At 41.0% G+C, this 15,154-nt stretch overlaps 1 protein-coding gene across 8 annotated transcripts in view; it reads left to right on the top strand.

Moving 5' to 3' along the window:
- The window catches only part of SULF2 (sulfatase 2), an 87,684-nt gene that overhangs the window by 63,819 nt on the left and 8,711 nt on the right, over positions 1-15,154 (top strand). For all 8 annotated transcript variants that reach the window (XM_040079884.2, XM_040079881.2, XM_040079882.2 and 5 more), the window contains 3 exons: positions 4,415-4,622; positions 11,652-11,895; positions 13,700-13,796. In XM_040079884.2, the coding sequence (XP_039935818.1) occupies positions 4,415-4,622; positions 11,652-11,895; positions 13,700-13,796 (549 nt within the window). The remainder of the gene's footprint in view (positions 1-4,414; positions 4,623-11,651; positions 11,896-13,699; positions 13,797-15,154) is intronic.

Below are 15,154 nucleotides of genomic sequence, written 5' to 3'. Positions count from 1 at the left end.
CCCCCAAAGAAAGCAGTGTCAGTTGAGAGACACTCGCTGAGGGAGATGAGTGAATTGTAGGAAAATATCCTACAGAGAAAGTCATGGCTATTTATTTCTGATTGGGGCCTCAGATAATGACTTTGAATTAACATCTGTGATTGCTGTAATGGTAAGGAGACATTGATGCACAGTAATGCAAAACCCACTTCATGGTGATAAGGGCTGTGGAGGAAATAATAGTTTTTTAACACACAGAAAAACACAATATTTGTTTTTCTGGTAATGGGTCATTTGCATGTTCAAGGTAAATAGTGTTACTGGAACGGAACAAAGCATCTGTTCAGTCTACATCTGCTGCCATTAAGATTCATGTTTCGTAGATATTGTAGTCCTAATTTAGTCTTGGATACATATAGCAGAGAGTTTAGGCTGGAAAGAACATGTTACAAAATGTGTTTTGATTGTTTTCTTCCTTTGCAGTGTACATTTGAACAAGATTTCTGTTCACTGCCACCAGCTTAGCCTATTAAACTAATAAAGCCCAGACTTTTCTGCTTTGCAAGCAAATAGCTGGGTAGCATGGGTTGTGCAATGGGAAGTGGGATAGGGGACGAAGAAAAAGCATCAGAACAAGCTTAGCACAGCTGGTGACAGAAAGCATGATCCCAGCAACTAACATGGTCTGAGGATGGTGGGAAATCTCCAGCTGGAATAGCTTTAATGTTAAAAGGAAGTGTTTGGAAAGTTTTATACAATGTGAGCTTGGTAGACTTTAGGATATATTGCAAAAGCCATTTATGTGATGGTTTGAGTAGCTGTTCTGCCAGGCTTTGCAGGAGGAAAGACAAGTTATTCCTTTGGATTTTGATATGAGCTGGGATGAAGATTGTGTAGCAGTCTGGGTTTTCCACTGAGTTTTGGTTAGTGTTAAACTCCCCTCTCAGGACTTCCTGCTTTTGAGGTGTTACAAACTAGAGATCTTGATTTAGGAACATATCATTTGCCCTAATGAAGAAAATATCTGAAAAGTTTGGGGCATGTGGTGAACTAAGGGCTTTTAGTTTTCTTGACAGTTGAGTTAATCCACTGTTTATAAATAATTATGTTTTGCTGCTCAATGGTTATCATGTCTATCTGTGAGCCAAAGCGTCTCCGAGGCACTCTGAAGTTATTCATACAGAGATTTAATTACTTAAGTAATTATCTCTTAAAAATATTTTAGTTGCTTCCAGGGTTTTCCACAGGTATATGCATGATCACAGAATTGCATAATGGTTGGAAAGGAACACATGGGTGATCTCTTCCAACCTCCCTGCTCAGGCAGGGCCTTTCTAGAGCACACAGCACAGGACTCTGTCCAGCTATTTCTGGAATCTTTCCAAGGGTATTCTCTACACCCTCTCTGGCCAGTATGTTCCAATGTTCAGTCATCAGCACTGTAAAGAAGTTCTTCCTCATATTCAAGTGGTACTTCCCATGCATCAGTTTCTGCCCATTGCCTCTTGTCCCACTGACAGCAGCGAGCAGAGCCTGCTCCATCCTTTGAGCCCTCCCTGCATAACTAACAGATGTGGCTGAGGTCCCCCCTCAGCCAAAGAGCCCCAGCTCCCGCTCAGCCTTTCTTCAGCCGGGAGGTGCTCCAGTCCCTTCACCTCTGCAGCCTCCGCTGGACCCGCTCCCGTAGCTTCGTGTTTCTCTTGCTCTGAGGAGCCCAGAACTGGGCACAGCACTCCAGACGTGCCTCACGAGGGCTGAGTAGAGGGGCAGGATCAGCTCAGGGAACTGACAATGCACTCCAGGACACCATTGGCACTCTTGGCCCCCAAGACACACTGCTGACTCATGGACAAGTTATTGTCCACCAGGACCCCGCAGGTCCTTCTCCACAGAGCAGATGGTATGGTGTGCACTAGAAAGCTACTTAAAAGGCCAAAATTAACAGCGTTTAAGCTTTCTAACGGTTAAGCAGAGGTTTTCACATTTTTCTTGCAATTCCTGCCCTTTTCCCCTAAGTTTGAGAGCATCCTGTGGAAATGACTGCAGCTGATCGAACCATGATATCAACCTAGAGAATTTGCATTTGGACCTACAAGCAGACCAAGGATCAGCTGTTGAATCCCAGACATATTCACACACATGCCCATATCTGTTTTGGAGAAAAAAGTAAAGGCTTGAGACTTTCCTTCTCCTGCTCTCCCCCTTCCCCCATCCGCCATGCGTTCAGTGTTTGCTTCTAATGTAATTTATGTAGCTCTGCACTGCAGTCATTCAGCAGTGGGGCCTGTTAATGCATACAATGTGCCCTTCAGCAAAGTCTTTGACATGTTTTCACTGTAGCATACAGCTGCATCAAAAACGAAAGGATTTTTTCCAGTTCACCTGGAGGGAAAAAAAGAGCATCAATCTCCTGACAAGAGATGAAAGAAATAGAGAAAAAATATTTTTTGGCTGCACATTACTTGCATTAATTCTTATCATGGCAATGAACTTGCCCTCTGTTGAGACTTCACTTTTCATATATTAAAACGTACCTAGAGCATAGAGCTCTACTGAGTAGAAAATGCAGTTTGTTTATATATTTTCAAAAATAATGTTCAGATGAAATGGGAATCAGCAACAAACATTTTTACATCCCTTTTAGCTGCAAAAGCAAGCATTGCTTAGTCTAGTAAAATAACTTCTAGTTCAAACCTCAGTCTGTATGTACACCAATCAGTGTCAGGCATTTATAAAAGTAAGAGAGCAATTTATTCATCAGATGTTAATTCTTTACTGCATCTAGGTAAATAGGTACTACTTTACAGATGAAGATCGTCATGCAAAGATCCTATTGTCAGTATCTCTCCTTGATTTCCTGATTCGTTGTGCTGTAAGTTAAGCCGCGTTTATCTGCATCAGAGCAAGGCTTGGGCTTTACAGGAAGCTAAACACAGATCCAGCTCAGGAGACTTGGCATCCAGGTGTCCGAGGAAATCAATGGGCACACCATAAAACGGATCATTTTAAATGAGAGGTTCTGCCACGGTGATAGGTAAATAGGGGCTGTAACTGGCCACTTCATTTTTGACTCCTATTAGACTCTGATAATAAAAGCACAGTGATCATGTTTTCATACTTTGCTGTCCTGCAAACACTGGAGTAAATGTCAATGGAAAAGACAGGGTTTGTTGTCCCATACTTCGAAAACCTTGCTGTGCAAACTGACACGGCTGAGTCTGCCTCATAGACTGCAGGCTGCCATAAAATATCATCTTTTCTGGAAGTTGCTGCTGGTTTTATTTCTGTTCTTTTATTTGGAAAATTCTCAATATTCCAGTGAGTCCTGGAGGCACGGGCTTACAGTATCTTGTAATAGGGAAGTCACGGAACTCAAGATTCAACAAGAACCTGAGTGTTTCTGAGAAAAAAAATTTTAAAGCAGTAGCAACTGCTACTCTAAGGGGTTTTTTATGTGTCTCTAAGCCTCTGTAGCTAGTAAAGCGTTGATAAATTAAGGAGTAGGTGAAATAATTTTGTGATGAGTGGGTGGAACTTCTCTGCCAGGTTGAAGGCAACTATACTCCCTTGCCCTTGGTACAGCTCTGACAGCAGCACAAAGGAACTGTGAGCAAGTTACTTCAAGTTTTGAGGATCAGAGTGAATTGGAGCTCAGGGACAGCATTTTCTCTAGTTTGAGTACAAGAGGGAGACATCTCACTTCAGAGACATCCAGTCCAGCTCACCATTACAAGTCAAGCCGAAGGGTGTTGAATGGAAAAAGCTATTATGAGAACCGTTCAAGATGGAGATAAACTTGTGCAGCTAAGGACTTCCACAGCTGATTTGACTGTTTGAAAGGTCATTGAAGAGAAATAGGTGGTTTGGTAGAGCAGTCCTGGAAAACATTTCATCCCTGAAGGTGTTCAAGGACAGGTTGGATGGAGCTCTGAACAACCTGATCTCATGAAACGTGTCCCTGTGCATGGCAGGGGTTGGAACGAGATAGAATCATATACTGGTTTGGCTTGGAAGGGACTTTAAAGACTGTCTGGAGAGCTTCCATAAAGCTGGAAGGTTTTGGTCCCACTGCGCTGAGTTACAATAAGACTGTCAGGGTTAGGATACAGCTTGAATGTCCTTGATTTACACCACAGGTATGCTTCTGAAAGTAGTCACTTGCCACCTTCATGTTTTTAGCTGTAGTATTGATTTTTTTTAAAGAAATTTCAATTGTTCTGCCTCCAAGGGGCAAAATCAGAAACAGATGCAACAGTGTTCCAAAGAGTTGCTGTTTTGTCTAAAAAGGGAAGATTACAAAACCTGGTTTGATAACAGATATCTGGTGATAGATGAGCCCCATTTCACTACAAGTAATATTTGATAAGTTGCTGGAGCTGGCCATTAGACAGACCACAGTTGGGACAAATTTTTAATGACCAAATTTTTCTTCCAGAAATGGCAGTGTGTGGAAGATGCCAGTGGAAAACTCAAGCTGCACAAGTGCAAGGGAATGGCAAACTTGGCAGCTGCAAGCAACAGCAAAGGCACCTCCAATATTTTGCCCAAGTATTACAATAGGAATAGCGAAGACTGCAATTGTGAAGAGAATGAATACAAGCTCAGCCTCCTCAGACAGAGAAAGAAACTCTTCTCCAAAAAAAGTAAGCAAACCCACTGCCTTAGAAAGCTGTTGTTTGTTAACTCACATAATTGTCTTGACTGTCATAGGCATTGAATTGTGTTAGCATATTTTCTGTGTATCTCAGCTATGAAATAGCATGTCTCATATTGGACAATCAGATTTGAGAATATCTGTCTGTAGGAGGAATGTTTAGTTCTGGGAAATGCCCATGCTGAAAAGGCAAATTACACACAGTTATATAGGCCATGGAACATGAACAGTGTTCTACAACAAATACTTCAGTTTCCAGTAGTTCCTGCAATGCTTGGAGCTGTTACTTCAGTAATTTATTTTTAATAAGGGTGTGTGTGCTTTGTTACAGAAGCTGCTTGCTTCTAACATCCTTTTCTTCTGCTCAGTCAGCAGAGACAAGGCTGACTTTTAATCAGAGATAACAGCCAAAGGAGATGACTGTTTCTGGTTTCCTTGGCAGAGATTAGTGCTTTTTCAGAAAGCCCATTTTAAAAAATGACTCTGTTAAACCTTAGTCAGACTAATATCTATATTTGAAGTATATAGTATAATTATAGATTAGAGGTAAATGGCAACACAGAATTATTAGTTACTTGTAATGTTTCTTTCATCTCACTCCATAAATACAGAGCCTTAATTATTTAGCAGATTAGTTTTTCTCTATAATGGCACAAACTTGAAACAGAGTTTCAATTTAAATAAATTAAATTTAAATAAATTTAAACAGAGTTTAAATTTATTTTCTCCCATTATATTTGTCTTGCAAGCTGATCAGTAGTTCCTAAGCAAATTCTTAGCTGAAAAACAATTACTGGTTCCATCAACTATACTTGATGTTTAAATATGTGGTACAGCTGATAATCTGTAAAGAACACTAGAATTTGTATTTATTTAACTACTTTTTTTTTAAGTCATGGGGAATCAATAGCAGTAGATGGAAGGAACTTAATGAGGACAGGAAAAAATTTAAGTGAGGGCAACATAATGCTTATCTGATAATACTTAACACTTACTTAAGTACTTCTCATTGTTTGCTTTCTAAACATTAACTAAATTTCACAACATCCAAAGGAGGTGAAGTGTGTGCCTACCTTTAGTTTATGTATGTAGGAAACTGAGGTAAAAAAAGTGAAACTTGCTTCCTCTCACAGAGGGATCAGAACGGTGCTTCTTCCCTGTGTTCTGCTCAGAAGAGACAGAGTTTACACTATACTCTTCAGCTCATTAGCCTCACTGAACCTTAAGGCATAAACTTCAGCAACATAAAATAGGATCTTGACAATCACCTTGCCATTGCTTGTGTCTAAAAGTAAAGTATTTGCCTCCACAGATGCTTTATTTTTCCCTCTTCTCACATCCAGGGTGTGCTATACAGGGAAGAGGTTAGCTTGGACCTGTTGACAGAGACCTTTTCTTTTGGTGTTGTTCTTCTACATGCACTTATCTAATAAATCACACACAAGATGCGAGTGAGCCCAAAGCAGTACAAGGAAAGGTAACATATCAAGGTTTTTCCAAACAGCTTGTGTGGAAAGCTGTCTCACTGGACTGTGGTTAGTTAAGAGTGTGACCTGGATACTCGTGATGTGTATTTTGGTTCTTATGACCTGTTCTGTGAGATTTGGGATAAAGTGTCGTCTGTGCTGAGTTGCATAATTGTTAGGGCGCCTTTGGTTCTGCCCAATTCATCAGAATTTGATGAGTACATGAGATTACATTGCAGCCCTGCTTGAATGCCAATAAGTGCTCTTCATTAGTTTGAACCACTGCCAGACAGAAACCAGAACTTTCTGACTGGACTGAGGGTCACGTCCACATTAATGCAGCGATTCCAAGCAGTAGCGGAGTTTTGAAGGAAGTGCCCTGGTCACTACTTTCTGCTGTGCACAACAGAGATTTATAAAAGGTCATTTTATTGGATTCCAATCTACAGTCATTTGCAGAAAAGCAGAATGGATGCCCTGCATCTAGGGTGCATGAAGCATGTTGTAAACGCTAACAGGGTATAAGGATTGGTCTTTCAGAAAGATTGAAACCAGTTACATAGAGTGAGAACAGATGGTCTAAAAAGCTAGACTAAATTGCTGGTAGAGGGGCTGGAGCACCAGACGTTTTGATAAAATAATTGCTTCTAGTGTAGGCATGGTCTAGAATGCATTTTCAGGTGCACCAGTGCGTTTAGCAAGCAACGGTGTTTTCTAAATTGTGTAAGGTCTGTTTCACAGCAGGGCTGTGTCATATAAGGGCCATTTGGACAATGTAAAAATACGTAACTTGACTGCAAAGGACTTAAATACCAGAAACCCATAAACATTAATACTTGGTATGTCTGGGTTTAGGTGTCTGGAATGTTTGCATTTTTGTCCTCTCTATTTCTTTAGTATGCTCTTACTTTTATAAGGAAGATCAAGCAGAGCTTTGCAGCAGGTAGAAAGTTTAAAGTAAATAATGGGCTCTCAAAATCTTTGGCTGTGTTGTGGCCTATTATGTTTTTCTGGCTGTGGATTTGATCTCTTCTTCCTGTGGTGAACGAGTGTAAGTGATTAAAGGAATTCTTAGACTGCATGTAGGAAATTGATGATAGGCCACACTGAATAGTAAAAACCAGAAGTGTTTACAAAGAGGCTAGTGCATTTTTATTCAAATTTCCCTGACACTCATTTTACTTTTGAGGTGGTCTCAATGCTGGATCAAAATGACATTTTTAATAACATTCTTTGTTACTAAAAAAAAAAGTCTGTTACTTTACAGATAATGCATTTGAAGTATGATTTTTAATTGAAGTTGTGAGAATGGGATACGGGAAAGTACTGCTAAACTTTATCCATCTTTCTAGACACTAGAGATATATTTTTTAAATGTCTTTAAAGTTCCCAGTTTTACTTTGTGTTATCAAAACAAAAAACCCCCCTCTTTTGTCTACCAAATGCAAAATACATAGACGTTAGTGGAAAACTTTGTTCCTTTCAGGTTCCAGTAAAGACAAACTGACAAAATGCTGGTCAAATGGTGTGACAACAGTGGGATGAGGAGGGGCTCTGAAAGCACTTGGTTTTCTTGGCTTAAATTCCTCTGGACTCCATTTTGTGACTCAATGTTAAGGTTGCAACTTCTTAGCAATACAGTAAGACAGCTGGTTTCGATATGTTATGGGTTAGTACAGTTTAGTTTTTTAGTCATAGAGGAATGTGGAATGATTTTCTGGGTCAGGACTTGGGAATTGCTTTAGAAAGGACAGGGACCTATCAGAGGGTTAGTTGGAATATTGGCATCTGTTCTGACCACTGAAACTTGTCAGTTACGACTTTACGAAGTACCGTATAAAACCCCTTGATTTCCTGCAGGTCAGCCTTTTTCCTTTGGCCAGAGAGAGACAGGTAACATTGAGTTGGGCCTGCTGCTCCCCCTTTTGCGGGGGAGCTGGCCTGAGGCCTGGCCGGATTCCATCGGCTCCCGGGTGGAGCGGGGAGGAGAGGTTGCTGTTTTACAACAACTGCTTTCTCCAAACTTCCCTGGAGCAGGGGGAGATCTCTGCTGGGCTCCTGATAAGAGCCATGGGCACCATTTAGGCTGAGGCCACCCTGATTTACCCCAAGGGGTGGCCTGAGAAGGCATTTATGATCCTGCCTGGGTTTTTTTGTGATTCCGGACTGCCTGGTGCTCTGATCTCTAGATGTTTCTGCCTGAGTTCTTCTTCCCCTCACTAGTGTGGCCTTGAACATCTTAACACCATGAGCTGCATCGAGAGAGAGAAAGACTGGGCAGATTTAACCCTTTCTTGGCAACATGAAGCTGCCAGAGCTTGGCCTTTCTCTGAGAGAGAAAAGAAGGAACAGAGTGAACATAAAGAAAAAACAGCATGAAGTCAGTAGAGCGAGAGTGAAAAGATTATTGTGACAGAGGGTTGAAGAGTTGGTTGTTCCATTCTTATTTAAGCCGTGGAAATGAACTCTGTATTTAGATCATTCCTTTAAATCATGGGAAAGATATGCATTTGGGGAGATGATTGTTTAGATTTGTGTGTGGATTTGAGCAAAGGTGATGGACTAAATAATATTAATCCTATAAGATGCTTGAACAGAGATAGAGATGAGAAGCTCTCTGCACCAGTGAAGATGTGAGAAGATATCTCTGTACCTTAAGATGAAGAACCCTTTGCCTTTATTCGTTAAAAATATCTTTAAAAGCTGACACCCCAATATGCAACAGTCTAAGACCCACGACCCACGAGCAGCTTAGGAGCCTGCTCATGGGAGGGGTCACAAAGGCAGGTTTCCCCAGACAGCTGTTTTTGTGACAGTTAAAAAACCCACAAGAGAACTGTTCTAGGTTGTCAGTGGGATCCATGACTCTAAAAGAGACTCTTCTCCTAAAGAATTGATGAAAGACTATTTTCAAATGGTGAAAGTGACTGAAAACTACAAGTTTGGTCTCTTTATGTTGTTTTGTAGGAAAGTGAACAGTTTGTGAGGGGAGGGAAGAGTGTTTTTGGAGTTTCATTCTGTTTTGTTTTAGGTTTTTTTCCACCTTTCTTTTTCGATTCTTTTAGTGTGTGTTAATGAAACTATTTGTTCATTTTTAAGGTTGAGCCCGCTTTGCTTTTCTCCAAGTCTCTCTCCCACTGAAAAAGAGTGTGAGTACTAAGACCAGAATTTAGTAAATGTGAAACCACTACACTGTAGTAGTTGAAGAAGAGAGGAATCAGATTCAGAGAGCTTTCCAAAGGCAGACTTTAGTAAGCTGAAGAAGGGAGCATAGATGGCCAAATATTTAACAGCCCCGGACTGGCTATTTGTAGGCTGTGTACAGAGGTAAATAGATTGGAGAGTAAAACCTGGGGGAGACCTGACTAATAAGTAATTAAACATTAGTATTTATGCCTGCAGTGCACTTAGCAGATGGGAGCGCATAGTACAAATGAACATTGATCTTATTTAATATTTTAACCACTTCAGAGTTTGATACTAATCACAGCACTGAGTCAACACTGTGGGTAGCATGTTAGGGTAAAGCAATACAAGCAATTCTTGATGAGCTGCCTCACTCCACACCAATTAGTTAGTGCTAAGGCTGTGTTAGTTTGGCTGCAAAGAGGAGTGACCTGGCTCCTAGCTGTTCAGGGACATGTGGTTGATGGTTCCCTGGGGCTATCTACTGAGGTCCAGCATGCTGGATTGGCATATTAGACTTGGAAGGAAGATTAATTGTTAGCTGGCTGAGCTGAACAAGATAAAATGAAGGAATTATTAAAGAAATGGGAGCTTATACTTTGAACCTCATTGGTAGGGTGTAGCTTTTTAGAACTTCCTCCTGCCTTGGAAAAGATGGGAGTTTCCTTCTCATTTATTCAAACATTTCCTGAATGGGTGCCTGAAATATGGCTGGTCTTTTGTGGCTTTTTTTTTTTATCCCTTCAGTTACTCACCTCGCTTAATATCAGCAGTAAACTTTGAACCACACATGGAAAGTGTGCAAAGCCAGATAATCCAGCTGGTATTCTGCTTTCTGTGTGTGGCACTGACAAAAATATTGTGCTTGGCCCAGTTTCACGTGAGAGGAGATGTTTATTCTGCTTCCCACAGTCTGCAAAGTGGCTTTTGAGACTGTGCAGTCTATCCGAAATGAATGTAAGGCTTATTGAAAAAAATCAACGCGCATTAATGCCAGAACGTGACAGTTAAGGTACTTTTTTGTCAATTTTGGTTGTTCGACCTCCGGTTCCATATTTTCTTCTCCCCCTGCTTCTTTTGCTGGGGAGACTATCTCATTGAAAAAGCTGGCCTTTCTGTGGAGCTTGGGATTGCAAGAAGGATCCCTCTTCTCATTTGGCACACCGGTTGACTTTTCGCCTTATCAGATTGCAAAGGGAAGTCCGATCTCATGAGGTGTGCTGTGTGTTTCAGTCTCTTTAACTGAGAAGTGACCAAAAGATCCAAGGGACTTAGTTGTTTCTAGTAATGTCTGTGGTAACTCCAAGCCTCAAATACGAAGTAAAGCCTCAGGCTCCCCTAAGGGCAGGGAGCACAAGAGAGTCTGTGGTACCCAGGTTGTACTTTTTTCCTCAAGGAATGAGATGATTGTGCCTAATGAGTGACTCACAGCAGTTGCTGGTGGTGAGCAGGAAATATGGTCAGAGATGACCACATCAGCGGGGAAGTTTAAATATAGATTTAGATTTCATAACTAGGTTCTCTTTGTGCCATTCCAGAGCAAACAGAAGAGGAGTTCTGGGGATTTGGGCTGGAACAGAGAACTTTGGAAAATAGTAATAGGGAAAAGATCAATGAGAATCTTGTACTGCACAGTGGCAATTCATAACAAATGTTTCATTATGCTTTTGAGCTGCAAATGCAGAAGCAAAGTTTGAGGGAGTATATAGCACTGGAGGGTGGTGGTTCACAGAGGAATTGACTGTCTGGGCTGCACATCAGGAAAAGAATTGCAAAGAAAAGAATTGCATGTGGATAAAAGTAAAGATTCAGGTATTAATCCCTTCCAAAAAAATCAAGGATCTAGCCTTGAAGAATGAACATACATCTGGGAAAAGACTCAGGCTGAGCACTGGGAATACTGGGACAGCTTCAAGAAAGTGTTGCAGGAATCCTGGCAGGGAAGGATTGTATGGTGAACAGCAGAAAAGCACAGAGAACTGGTCCCTGAGGGTGACTGGCAGCCTGGATGTCATGACTGTCAGAGTTAGTGCTTAAGGTGTGACTGCCATCTGGTGATTGCGAGGGAAGAGCAAGCATCCATTTGAATGAGCTATTTGTTTTCACTGGTGCTGGACTAGAGCATTTTCTTGCCCCTTTGCCATTCTTTTGTGTTTGCCTCGTACCTGCCCTCTCATGCCCTGTGGTATCCATCCAGCCACCCACCCATGCCAAAGTTAAGGAGCTCACAGGACAACTGCAGCAAACACTGTCATCCAGTTAATTCCAAACAGCACAGTTTGGGCAGGGGTTTTCCCTCCAAGAACCACGAAGAGGAGCAAATTGTAACATGCTGTTTCTGCCCCTCTTTCACTTTTTCCGTGCAGAATTCAAATCAAGCTATGTCCGGAATCGTTCTATCCGTTCTGCATCTGTTGAGCTGGATGGAGCTGTCTATCACCTGGCTTTAGAGGATGGATACCAGCCCGTCTTACCAAGGAACATCACTAAGCAGCACAAAGTGCAGAGGGCTGTTTTCCACAAGGAGGAAGATAGAGACATGGGGGAATATAGTGGCACTGGTAGCATTGCAGAGTACACAGGGCCTAATCTGATCAAAGTGACCAACAGGTAAGTGGACATGGTAGATTTTGAAAAGCTTTTGCTCCTTAAGTGTCTCCTTTACATAAATGGGTGGGTTGAAGTGTGCTAAGCATGTGTCCCTTTTGGATATCCAGTCTAGCTTCACTAAAATTCTTTTTCCCATGTGTATAATAGTCTTCAGTTTTGTTTTAGTTTTTCAGTGTAGAGGGGCGTAATGAAGCTCCTGAAGAGCTGCAGCAGTGCTTTTTTATCTTCTGCAGTGGGTGGAGACAGTAACCACTCATCAGTGCATATGTTTCCAGTGAGGACAAGCAACACTCTTCGCAACAGGGGGTGTTAAACCTGCACGAAACCAGGAGAGGCCTCACCCCTGGAAATCAGTGTGCAGTGGGTAACCTTTCCTGGCTGGAGACCAAAGGACCTGACCAGACCATGAACTGCTTTTATGTCACTGGTTGCTTTGTACAGTTTCCTATATAATCAGTGCTAGGAGAGGAAAATCTATATTATGAATGAAGTTGGATGGACCAGGAGCATTTGGGAAATGGAACATACTGAGAGAGAGGGAAGGCAGTTGTCTGACCACTCTAACAGCTAAAAATAATTTCCTCAGTGGTGAATCTAGGGACTAATGCTGTCTCTTCAGCTGTACTTTAATTAATTTAGTCACCATTTCCACTTGTGAATGATCAGAAAATCCACCAATCATTATTGATTACATGCATTAAATTGTTTAATGACTGGCTCGTGTAAACATGCAGAAGACAGATACCTGAAGTTGCTATCTGTGTTTTCAATTTCACTTCTCTTCACAGAAGTGAATTATAAACTCACCAATATGGGGAAATGTAGGCATCAGAGAACTGTGCCCTCCTACCCTAGCTCTCATGTTCAGGACCCATAAATCACTGTTTGTTTTTCCTTCTGGAACAAATTGAATTGACTTTTGCTGTCCTAGTGGGTGAATCCCAGATTTCCACAAGGAACTGTCAGGAAGATTGTATATTATTCAAGAGCCAACCCTAGCAGAAAAGGCCATGGGACAAAATACATGAGGTGGTTTAAAGAAAATAAAGGAGTACTGCAAATATTTAGCTTTAATTTAAGCAAGCATTCAGAAATGAGTGCATGGTATTCAACCCCTAATAAACCTTCCAGGTAAATCTATCAAGTGGTGATTTTTGCTTTCCTCTTTATTAAATAATTTTTAAAACCGGATTTCACTAGAAGTTAGTGAAACATAAAGATTTTATATTGTCAGAGGATGTTTTGCTTTCAGAGTGAAGGAGATACCCTTGAAAGATTTTATCACTTTTGTAGAAAATAGCAAATCTTCTTTGCTTCTGGTTTGTTGTTTTGAGTTTCTTCTCTTTTATGGTGCAGTAATACATCTTAGAAGGAAGTACTTTATCCTCACTCTTAACCCCTGCATCATATAATTATGCATCAGGAAACTGCTTCTGAGTAATGCTTTCAACGCTTCCTAGTTAGTAATGATTATTTATGTGGAAAGTCTAATGAATAAGCAAGAATTCTGTGTAGCACCATTGACATATAGAAATTAAAACAGTCAACAGGTTCTGCTTGATAGAAATATTCTCATTTAACTTTTCTACTTAAAAATTTCCATGGCAACTCAGACCCAGACTTCTCTCCTGGCTCAGAGCACACTTGTATTTTCTTGAATGAACATTTTTTTTGAATTCTGCATGTCATTTCCAATGCATGGTCTCGTTTGTCCCGGAGCTGTGTTACTAAGAGCAGCTGTTTCTGTTGCTCAGTGCGTGTCTGTATCCATTGTAATAAACACTCTTTGCTTTTCCATGCTAAGGTGCTCTATCCTGGAGAACGATACAATTCAGTGTGACACAGATCTGTACAGGTCACTGCAAGCTTGGAAGGACCATAAACTTCATATTGACCATGAGGTCAGTAATGTTTTTAGTGTTGTTTTTTTGTGGGCTGATAGGATCACAGACTGTCTGTGTGCCTCTGGGTGTCTTTGTCCATCCCTGGAACCTTTTGAACTTGCTGCTGATTTCAGAACAGACATTTCAGAAATAATTAAAATATTAGAAGTTTTTGTGGAGGAGAGAAGTGCAACTGAAGGCACAGCTGAGAAATGTCATATGCCTCATGAGACAAATAAGACTTAAATTGTCTCTCTCCTGGGAAAAAATAATCTGGGTCTGTTTAACATCTTCGTAGCCCTGTTTCCCAGTGGGGAACCTCTCAAAACACAGTCCTTCAGTATCAAATGTATAATCCCAAGGAAAAGTGAGCTTCGTTAGTTTCGATGCTTCTAGAATTAATTTCTTTCACTTGCTACTGCTTTTCTTAAGCTTGCACTTTGGAATTGAGCTTTTTCATAGGATTGTGTATATGAAGAACCTGGAGGAAATTTGCCCAATGAAATTTACCAGTAAAACTTTATCTGACATTTTTGTCACTAATATTCAATTATATAAGCTCAAACTCTTCATGTGTATTGTGTATGAAAGAGGGTCTTAGGACCAGGTAAGGATGGAACAAATGCCAAAGAGAAGCATAAGGGATGGACGTCCTGTAATTTCTTGCCAAATTACTTAAATTCATAGTAAAGTTCTACATAAGAACTTCTTGGCCCCCTTTTATTGTAGAGATTGATACACAAGGCAGATACTTAAAAACTTACTACTCCTCTAAGATTAAAAAAGGCAATTTCAATATTACCATGGTCCTGTAATTGTTTTTTCTTCAGAAAATGTAGCCAATATGGAGCGCCAAAGGAAATGAGAACCCACTTCTGTCCAGTTGTGTTCCTGATTTAGGGTCACAGGGCTGGATTCTTTGTGCATTTTCCTTGAACACTCTGTCCTGTCTCTGCTTCAACAGTCACGAGCTTCTACTACACCTATGGTCACTGATGGCGAATGGAAGTTCTGTAGAGACTATCGTTCTCTAGATTATTTTGATTGTTCTGCGATGTAGAGGCCTGCAGTTATCTGAGTGGAAATGGGCTATGCTGTGTGTAAGCCAGACTGAGCCAAAGCGGGAGTTTCATTTAGTGAAAAAAAGGCAGTTAAAATGAAACCCAGTGGGTGGCCCAATTAACTGCCGATTGCTATCCCATGTATCCAGACACTGCCCAAGCCTGCTTGCAAAGTGACAGAACCTTGCTGCTTTGCTTTTTCAGAACCTCTGAAGAGGGGATTTCAGATCAGTCCTGCTCCATCCCCTTTCCAGCATCAGAACACGCTGAAATTTAAGGACTTTGTTTCCCTCTCAGCAGCCTTTCTCCCCCTGC

The sequence above is a fragment of the Hirundo rustica genome, chromosome 16, assembly GCF_015227805.2.
Source record: "Hirundo rustica isolate bHirRus1 chromosome 16, bHirRus1.pri.v3, whole genome shotgun sequence".
In the NCBI taxonomy this organism is placed as follows: Eukaryota; Metazoa; Chordata; class Aves; order Passeriformes; family Hirundinidae; genus Hirundo; species Hirundo rustica.
The sequence above is the reverse complement of the archived record's forward strand: the minus strand, read 5'-3'. Positions and strand labels throughout refer to the sequence as shown.